At 39.6% G+C, this 10,720-nt stretch overlaps 1 protein-coding gene across 1 annotated transcript in view; it reads right to left on the bottom strand.

The window, feature by feature from the left end:
* SERAC1 (serine active site containing 1) overlaps window positions 1–7,675 on the bottom strand; it is a 9,480-nt gene extending 1,805 nt beyond the window's left edge. The window contains exons 1-4 of the mRNA XM_019634961.1: window positions 7,587–7,675; window positions 4,994–5,030; window positions 2,777–2,913; window positions 1,496–1,585 (exon numbers count right to left, since the gene is read on the bottom strand). Coding sequence (XP_019490506.1) covers window positions 1,496–1,585; window positions 2,777–2,913; window positions 4,994–5,030; window positions 7,587–7,653 — 331 coding nt within the window. The 5' untranslated portion in view covers window positions 7,654–7,675. The remainder of the gene's footprint in view (window positions 1–1,495; window positions 1,586–2,776; window positions 2,914–4,993; window positions 5,031–7,586) is intronic.
* Window positions 7,676–10,720: the final 3,045 nt, after the last annotated feature.

Here is a 10,720-nt window from a genome sequence, read left to right as displayed (position 1 = left end):
CAGAAGCAACATTTTTATCCTCTCATTTAATATGGTAATTTATAAATATTTCAAATCTATCATAGGAGAGTTAAATCTAATTCCAGGTATTGATAATAATTGATACATTTATTCTCAATTCTGTCATATTTACATTTATTATGTGGATTATCTATATGCTTTTGTTTTTTTGTTTTTCTTTAAATATTTTATTGGGGAATTAGGGGAGGGAAACAGCATTGGGGAATCGGGGAAGGGGAACAGACAAGCTGCTGTCCTTTTGTTCGTCAGTCTAGGTGTAGAGGACGTCGCTTCACTGGCCCATGTTGGTATTGTGATCACTGCGCTCTTCCCGGGTGAGGCAGTTGCTCGCCGGCCATTGGATGGCAGCTCACACTGGCTGCCAGCCACTCACGGTAGCTTATGGCAGCCCACTGCAGCTTCACTGCAGCCTACGCCGTCGCTGGCGACTCACGGCAGCCCAGTTCCAGGTCAAGCTGTTGTTCACCATCTTAGCTGTAGAGGGCAGTGTCACTGGCCCTCATGTGGGATCTGAACCAGGGCCATGCTGCTCAGAGCTGGCGTTCCAAGCCAACTCTTACCCAACGCGCCACTCGGCCAGCCCTATGCTTTTGTTTTATATGCTATGTTGCTTTTACTATGTGAGGGTGTTTTTTTTTTGCCTTTTCTCTAAAAAACTTTATTATAAAAAATACCAAACATATGGAAGAATTAAAAGAATAATACATTAAGAGCCATATGCCTACCACAGGTAGATTTAATAACTGTTATTTTGCCATATTTGCTCAATCTATATGTGTGTGTATTTTTTTCCAAACTACATGAAAGGAAGTTGCAAACATAATAACTTTCCTAGTTCATCTTGCATCTCCTAAGAATAAGCCTGTATTCTCCTATATAACCACAATGCCATTCTAACACCCAAGAACACTAACAAAACTCTTCCCAAACCATCTAAAATCCAGTCTAGCTCCATATTCAAATTTCTCCAATTGTTCCCAAAATATCTGTAGAGCTGTGTTTTAAAACCAGAATTTGATAAAATCTCTTTAGTCTCTTTTAATTCTAGAAAGCTTTCCCACCTTTTCTTTTTCATGAAGTCAACTTTTTAGAGAGACCAAGTTAGCTCTTTTACAGTTAGCTCCACACTGTAGAGTTGCCTGGTTGTGAAATCTAATTTTTGATGTAATAGTCTCATTCTGAGAAAGCATGGGAGAGATTTTCTAAAATATTTTAAATTTTGAAGAGGGTATATTTAGTATAAATACTGATTTACAAATATCTAACAATACATTCACAAAGATGGGAGGAAAGAAACTGTCCAAGGCATTTAGCCCTTAAAATTAAATACAGCCCAAGAGCATAATGTTACTCCATTTTCCATAGCTATAATATAATAAATGTTAGTAATGTAAAATGAAAAGCATCTCAGATAGACCACTGAATGACTTTCAGATTACTGATAAGGATTCCCAGTTAAATATTCGATACTTACCAGCAAATGGGCCCCGTAATATCCTGGCTGACGTTGCCAATACTTTTCTTACTGCTTTGTGAAGCTCTTTTCTTGCCTGGTAGGTGATTCCTAAAGTGATTACAAATTTAAATAAAACCAAATAGGTACTCTAAATGCTAAGCTCCAATACTTCAAAGAGAAATATAAACTAAACTCCAAGTTTTTTCAAAAATAAAATATATAAAATAGCATCTGTTTTTTTGGGCACTATCAAAGCAACTAAAACCATTATGGGAATACAAAGCTCTAGATCCCAAAATAAAAGATTACTCTCTAAATCAGAGAAAAAGTAAAAAAACAAAAACAAAAACACTAACCAAAGCGAACAAAAATCCTCATCTACAACATAGGATTAGCTACATTCAAGAAAATGTCCCTTAAAAATAGCCCTCTCAAACTAAAATCTGGAGATAAAAGTATCTCGCTGAGATTACGCTTCACCACATAGGTAAATTATAAGCTATAAAAACAATTTGTGTAATTGAAATTGTTAACACCATAAAAGCATGCTGAAATACAGGAATGTGAAATCACACTAAACACACACAGAACAGAGTGGTGATATATGCAGCTCGTAGATGGGGAGTAGAACCTGCCCCACTCAGGGATCATAATGTGGTAACAGGCATGGTTCTTCTGGCTGCTGTTAAGTCAGGTGTGTGACTCACCAGACAGCCCCTATCCTAATAAAAAGATACTCCTCTGCTCTAAAATGTCACGTTCACCAAGCAATCGTCTGATGACTCATCAGGTTTCCTTCCATGTGACTTAACTATGGACAAGAGGCATGTTCTGACTAGTAAAAACAGGTTTTGTAGCCTTCATAACAGATTTTTCTCCCCTCTGTAAATAAGCTGGTATTCACACTTATGAATCTATCTCGTGAGTTTAGTGTGCATGCAAAAAATCCCTTAAATCAGAAATATCTCTGAGCTAAGTGACAAAATCACGTTTTTATGCTTGCCAAATGGAGGGCCAGCCTCCAAATTGACGGTCCCCACTAAGGTGTTCCAAATTTAGACTAAAATGGCTGGCTCGCCTTCACTTCATTTAGTTATAGGAGAGCTGTAAACTTGAGTTCAATATGGAAGTCCAAAATTTGGTCTTAACTCTTTAGGAACTTGGTTCTCACATGGTTTGGTGATCATCTTAGAGGTAGCTGAACCTATCTTATTAATACTGTTTTAAATACTCACTTTTAAAATTCAATAACTAGCTTCAATTTTTCACAAAGATGGGATTACTTTACCATAAACTTACCAGGGTTTTCTCTTTTATCTAAAGAAACTGTGTGCACATATATATATGACTTCATTTTTTCTCTTTCTACAACTTGAGTATCCAATGTCAAAGACTTTTTCAGGGCCAGGACCTCATATGTAAGAAATAATGAACCTCTTAAAAGAAACAAAAAATCCATCATAAATATATGATCTAAACGTAACCCAAGAGCCACTCTTTTATTAAGCTTTACATAGTGAACTTTTCTTTCTTTTATATTGGGAAACAAAATACAGTAATGTATATATATCATATATTATATTTGTATATATATGCAAAATATATGTATCAAGGTATATGCACATTTCAGTTTAACAAATAATAATAGCTACATTATCATATTCAGGCAAAAAAACAGTACTTCAACAGTACCCTCGAAGCCCTGGTCCCTCCCTGGTCCTGACCCACTCTCGTATCTCTATAGCTAATTATTACTCTGACTTATAATAACATCCTAGCTTTTCTTTATATTGGGTTGTCGGAAAAGTAATGACGTATTTTTTCTGTTTTTTGTTGCAAAAATGCGTCATGACTTTTCCGACAACCCAATAGTTCACCATCTACACATACATCCTTAAACAACAGAGCTTAGTTTTGTCTGCCTGTGACGTCATAGGAATGGAATCGCACTGTGTGCGTGATTTTGTTCAGCCCTCTGTGAGATTCATCCTCGTTATTGTGTGTATCCGGGGTTCATGTGTTGATCTTTTCATATGGTTGTGATTCACCCATTGTATGAATACACCACCATTTACTAACCCATTCAACCATATTTACGGAATTTCTAGTTTGAGTCTATTATAAACAATGCTGTTACACATCTCATACGTCCACACTGCACATACAAGTGTTTATGTTCCTCTAAGGGACGTTATCTAGAAGTAGAATTACAGACCTTCTTACAGCACATATATATTGTTCAGCTTCACTAGGGTAATGCCAAACTATTTTTTCAAGAAGATTAACCGATTTGTACTCCCATTACTAGCATATGAAAGTTTCTCCTAACAGTTACACTTAATATCAATTTTTATATGTGACATACAATGTTGTTTGTTGTGTTACCCCAAAGGAAGGTTTTTTCGCCTAATCAGGTTGACCTGCACACTCCCAAATCCAGGCACAAAGGCTGCATTCAGCGCTTCTGTCTGATTCGGAGCTTAGGAAACCTAGTTACACTAAGCTTTCTCCTGAACTTCCTCCTAAAACAAAAGCAGGTTAAACCAAAAGGCCAGACAGTGGTCAGCACCAGAGAAGGAACAGGGAATCTCTCTGAGCAGCCAAAAAAATCAAGTGTATTTAGTATTTTTATCATGCTTTCCATGAAAGACAAAATTCTTTACTAGAAACTGTGTGATTAATTCCACTCTATTCCTGAATATAATTGTGATATAAACTAAGAAACTGCATTACAGAAAAGAGTACTCATTTATCCTTTGCCTGGAATAAGTCAAAGGGAAAAATCATCTAAATATATTTTGCCTTACTGTATGATATCATGGAGAAATCTATGTATTTGGATAAAATGCCAAATATTCTTTTATCAATTTAGCATCTAAGAGTTGATTTTATATTTATACTAGTGAAAAAGTATTATTAACAAAAACACTAGAGCAGTATTAGACTTTCATTTAACATATATATCCCCCTCTAAAAAAAATAAAAAATAAAAAAAAGGAAAAATTAAGTTTTTGGAGAGTCACTTCATTCATTAAGCATGTGCCTGTGAAACAGCATGAGATGAGAGAGGTCTATTGGTTTTCTCAGTCACCCTCAACCTTCTTTCATAAGAACTTTATGGTGATTTAAAGGATTTGCAAAAATAATTCTGACTATAGTCAATCTTTACCTTCTCTACCCACTTTAAAACTGAACGTGACTTTAGGCAAGTGAAAGCTACTCAGTGCATCCCTGCTCTGTACGTGTCAACTCCTTTCCTTGGAGCAACAGTGCCAGGTGTGCAGGTGGGTAGAGTCCCCCTCATGCACTTGGACCCAAGAGAAATCAATACTCAGAAGGTAAAGTAACTGGATCAATACAACACTGAAGTGTAGAACTAGTGATTAACCAGGGATGAATCCACCTAACTGCAAAATCTATACCCTTTCACTAACCCATGCTACCCGTAAATCACTTTCCCTGGGATTTCAAATGTAGGATAATGAAACCAATTAGTATTCCACAGTTGACACTTACCCTACAATGAGGGATCCGGTAAACTTGATTATATTTCCTTCAAAAAGAAAAAAGTCAATGTGAAGGATTTCATTTTAAAAACATGATAGGAAATAGGCAACACTGTAAGTCTCTACCTATATCATACATAATCACGTAAGAAGTTACTGGTATTTTTCCATAAATATAATCAGTTGCTATCAACACATGGCTTCCTATCCCCAGATACAAACAAATGCACCAATAGCACGGGGCACAAAACCAGAACCTGCATATTTCGCGTCGCTACTCCCGTTCATGCTCGCTCTCCTCTTCCTCCCGCCCTTCTTCTGCACCCCTCCACATCAGCAGACAGCTACTTCCTGTTACACTCCTGGTGTTGTAGGCCGACAGTGCTTCCCCTGCGTGCGGGGTCCAGGGCGCTAACTGCCCTTCTGACTCTCTCAGTTCACAACCAATTAAACAAAGGAATGGGGACAAGTCTTCCTATCACTACTAAGACTATCTTGAGGGATTGTTTGTCAAGTGGAGACACAGAAGGACTCTTCCCAAAATAATTCTGTTATAATTGGTGGCTAAGACAGCCCCATTTTAAATACAGGTTACATTCTACAAGTTTATTTGTAATTGTTTTGTTCAGAACTTGGAAAACACTTTTTTTAACATTAAAAAAAAAATCCTAGTGACAGACACAGCCAGTTGCCTATCCAATACACATAAGCCCCTTAATCCTTACTAACACAACCTGATTTCTATCTAATCCCCAGACTCCCCAGAGGCAAGGGCTGGTTGTACAACAGAGTCGTCGCCAATCAGATTTCGATGGAAATTGACAGGGAGGGATCCCTCCCAAATAAAAAGGCAAAGCCTCCTTAGATGGCTTTTGGTTTTTCGACCTTCTTGATGTCCAGGGATTCAGCAACCATCTGTGACCATGAGGACAATAAAGGTAATGGAGCAGGAAGACGAGAGGATTGCTAAGCTGCAATTCCTGCCCTAAGCTGTCTCTGTCTTGACTTCCTATTAAGTAATAAGAAAAATGAAAACCTTACTAATTTAAGCCATGGCGGTCAAGTTTCTGTTAACATGCCCTGAACACAATCTCAACTGATATATTTCCCATGATGGCTAGGTGCTGTGGCCAGCCCACAAGAAATGTTACCTAGAATTTGTTGGCTGTATAGAGGGCAGCCCTTTGTTCAGAGCTTTGCGCTGCCAAGAACACAGCTCTCCTCCCTAATGAGGAATACGGAGCTCTCCCCGATCGACTTCCCTACGCATCAGGCAAGGAGATGAACATTCCTCCCAAACTCTAGGACCTAGTGGTTCCAGAACAGGGAAGAGGACAATTCCAGGAGTTCTGCAGGGACGAGGTCAGAACTTGTGGCACACAGAGCTGCCCGACTGTGCAACTCCTCTGGGACGTTTTTCATTCCAAGATGGCTGCCTGGACTGCCTCCCGCCACCGTCCCCCCGAGGGCCCCGGGAGCAGCCAGTGTGTTTCCCTCTCGGCTGCTACCACCATTGCCTCCTACTAGAATGTTTCTTTTTCACTGGAGCCTGGGAACAGAACAGTCTCACAGCCTTTTCTCCTAAAGTCAATTCACCACTCTCTTCAATTTGTTCTGCTAGAAATGAGAGAAAAAAAGCTCCTCTTTTCATACTTAAAATACAGAACCATAAAATTTTCTAGATGAAAAAGATGTATTGCAAAAACAGGCCTATTGTAAAAGTCAAAAGCATGCTCCATGAGAACAGGGCTTTGCATTATTCGATACAGGAACACCTCGCTTTACGGCACTTCACTGTATTGTGTTTTTTAATAAACTGATGGTAAGACCCTCCACCCGAAAAAAGATTCCAACTTGCTGAAGGCTCAGATAATGGTTAGCACCTTTTAGTAACGATAGTTTTAAATTAAGGTGTATACATTGCTTTTTTAGACCCTAACATAATACTGCACACTTAATAGACTACAGTATAGTATAAACATAACTTTTATATGCACTGGAAAACCAAGAAATGCGTGCCTCACTTTACTGCAATATTTGCTTTCCTGCAGTGTCTGGAACGGAGCCTGCAGTGTCTGTGAGGCATGCCTGTACTGTATCCTCAGTGCCTGGGACAATACTTGGCACAGAGCAGATGATAAATAAATGTTTGTCAAATGAATGAAAGATGATCTAAGCCAATCTTCTCATTTTAGAAATGAAGATAATTAGATTAGTGCTAGATCCTAAGCTCCCGTAAAGCCAGCACAGCATCCTCCTTGTCCGCCACCGAATTCCCTGAACTTAATACGTGCCTGGTACCTTGTTTTGCAGGAGCTTAGTAAACGGTTGCGGAATGAGAATGCAGCGATACTTAAGCTGAGTTCAGAAGGAAGAGTATGAATCTGACGGGTAACGTAGGGGAGGAAAAGGTCCCCAAGAAAAAGGCGTATGCATGGCCCTGGGCCTACAGATTTGGGGTGGACCATTAGCACAGAAAAGCCATACACAAATCTGAGCTTTGTCATGGGTTAAATGTTTGTGGACCACCCTATGCACCTAACCACCCTGGAAACAGGGCACCGTTTCTACAAGACAATATTATTGTTTTAAACAGTACTCACGGATATCCTGCCAGTATGTGCTGCTTTTTGGCGGAGGAGCTGAGGTTCCCAGTCTTCTGCAACACATGACACAATAAGCAGCCAGGGACATTCTGTGTGTTTAGAACAATTACAACAAAGTTAATGTAGTGTCTAATTACAAACGTTTCTTTTAATCATAAGGACATGTTGTAATCACAGTGGACTGCCCACAGTTAGACTTTTTCCCAGACCAGAAAGAAAACTTTTCAATTAAAAAATATTTCTCCCTTCAAAACTTAAAGCTGACTCAAGAGAATATTTTGCTAGTACTTTCATTATTCTTCTTCAACCTGCGTCCAATTGTGAACAACAGTTATTAGAAAAACTGGAAAACACAGATTAATCAGGCTATCAATACAGGAATTTAAATGTTTTAGTCTTTTTAAGTCTATATGCATATAGATATTTATATTTACTTCTGGTGACTAAAGGCCCTACAGAAATGAAAAGCAGCTCTGAACAGAAGATATGCTTAGAACCCACAGAAGTAGTTAGCTTTTCTCTAGCCCCTTCACAACCGTATCCAACATTGTTTAAAATCTCTGAAACGTGTTAATTGTTGACATCCTATCTAAGGAGAAGAGCAGATCCATTTCATCAGCTGAGTAAAGATGATCTAAAATAACGCAATGGTTCCTAGAACCACTTAGTATTCTAGAATCATATCAGATTCTCTTTGGATGAGATATATATATATTTTTTCTTGAGGGACTCGTGTGACAAGTGGTCCTTTGGTTCAACATATAAAACACTTCTAGCAGTTTTATAGAGGTTAGTGGGAAATTACTTAGTGTACATGTGTAAGAAACACGTTACAGATAACACAAAAAGCTTTAAAATTTTTTCTTGTGATTCCAGTACATCAATTGATGACTAAGCAAACTAGTTTAGGCAACAGGTAAACTTGTCAAGGTCACTGTTTTGAAGGTCATTGTTTCTTATCTTCTCACTTGTTTAATGGGTTGCTACTACTTCTCTAGGAGATGTAAGGATAATGGCAAAAATGATACAAAGACCATAATGACACACAGGTGCTCATTTAACCAGGGCAGAATGCAATGGAAACTACTTTGAGTTTGGCATAGATTTACATTTTAATTCCTGTATGAAAACTTGACTAAATCACAAACGCAGAGCCAAGAATACTCACTGCTTCTTTCAATCCTCACTCCTACTATAAAGCAGTCAACTGTAAGACATCATAAAAATATTCTTCACTATTACTTCTCTGGCGAAAACCTGCAGTGTGAACTGAAACGCACCTCCCCCAGCAGGCTGCCCTCCCACGGAGTCCTGGGTATAAATCTAAGTATACTGGAAATGTACTTTTCATCTTATTGCTTTCTGAATTTCCTCAGATGACATCATTGGCCCTTGCAGCTTTCTCTAGAATAAACTGTTCCATGTCTAACTCTCTAACTTTCAACTCTCTCAGTCTTGATTATTTCCAGTTTCCCTGCTCCCTGGCCTGTCAACAAACCTTCCACCCCTTGCTTTTCCAGAAATGAGCAGCCTGCCTTGTGGCTGTACCTCCCGCCCGTCCCGCCTCCACTCCACGGTGCCTCACTGCACCCTGTCTGCTCCCTCCACATACCAGGCCCCTCCTTTATCTACCACCCTGCAATCCTACCCTGACAGCCATGCTTTCGCCATTTCCACACCTGGACAGCTGAAATGGCGGTGGGGTAAGACAAATGGGAGAGGGCGCGCCGTGATTTTTTGCTGTCCCCCATCAGTTCTCTTCTCGTCCCACAAGGACTTTTGCCACACCTCTTGCCCGACCTCCATCCCTCTCAAATGACCTTGTCTCTTATTTGACTCAGAAACTTGAGACTGAACTCTCTCAACTTCTGTCCCCTTACCTACAAGCAGGGAGACATCCAGGTATTGGATACTAAAGAGCAAAAGAGTTATTTATAATGAGCAAAGATATCACACAATAAATTACTGGAGTCTTAGAAAGTTTTATATCTTTCTTCTAAGATTCCGCTAAGCAATCTCTCAGAAATGCTTATGTATAAATGCTTCAGAATTACAATGCTCCCTTCCTACCTACCTCGGACATTACAATTCCCAGTAACTCCTAACGCTCAAGGGGCCCATGCAAGTAAGACACCCTAGAGCCTAAGCTCCCTGTTTCCGCAGTGTATCTATCTACCTTGGCCTCCAAAGGTATATTCATCTGCATCGCCCTTTCCAGGTTTCAAATGGATCTTTATCTCATTGTTCCTTCCTGGTTCTAAGAGGCCTCGTCCCTTCCTCAAAAGGAAATGTACCGTTTATGTTCAAGAGCTCATCTCTTCATTTTCATGGAGACCTTGATTCATTATCCATCTGCTTTTCTCTTCTTCATCTTCACACACTCCCTCTCTGTCAGCTCTTTCTACCCCTCCCCCCTAAATGTTCTCCCATCAAAACACAAAAAGAAAACAAAAAACCAAGATCCAAGTGCGCTGCAGCCTCTTCTCTGGCTTCTCCTTATAAGATTCTTCCCTGTGTGTCTTCCTCCAGCACTGAAACAGGGTTCCATGAGGTCACCAGTGAGTGACACCTTTGCTGTTCAGCCCATTTTCAGTCATCTTATTGCTTCGTCTGAAGTATGTGACAACTCCCTCCTTCTCTAGCAACTATGCTCTGTCTTCTAGTTTTATCTCACATTTCTGGCTACTCCATCCCATTATTCATTCAAAGAACACATACTGAGCACCTATTACCTGTCGGGGACAGAAACGTGAGCTGTGAATAAGGCAGCTCAGCCCCCTGCCCTTACTGAGCTTAAAGCTGGCTCAGCTGCCTCCGCCTGGCCCTTAAATATTAGTGTTCCAGTGGGTTCCATCTGTGGTCCTGTTTTTTCCTCATGCTATACTTTCTGGCTAATTTTAGTGCTTTCCTCACAAACATGAACACCTAGAAGCTTATGATCCCCAAATCTCTGGAACTAACCCAGGTCTCTCTAATCTTCAGAGGCATATATTCAACTGCCTAATGCACACTTGCACTTTGAAGCATCACAAACACCTAAAACCCAGAGTGTCTAAAATCAAATCCCATCCCCTTAAAACCAAATATCCCAAGTCCATTTATGATTGGGCCATAGTTTTCCCATTGATTAG

Source organism: Hipposideros armiger, unplaced genomic scaffold (assembly GCF_001890085.2).
Source record: "Hipposideros armiger isolate ML-2016 unplaced genomic scaffold, ASM189008v1 scaffold_2367, whole genome shotgun sequence".
NCBI classification, from domain to species: Eukaryota; Metazoa; Chordata; class Mammalia; order Chiroptera; family Hipposideridae; genus Hipposideros; species Hipposideros armiger.
This window is presented reverse-complemented; position numbering and strand designations above follow the sequence as displayed.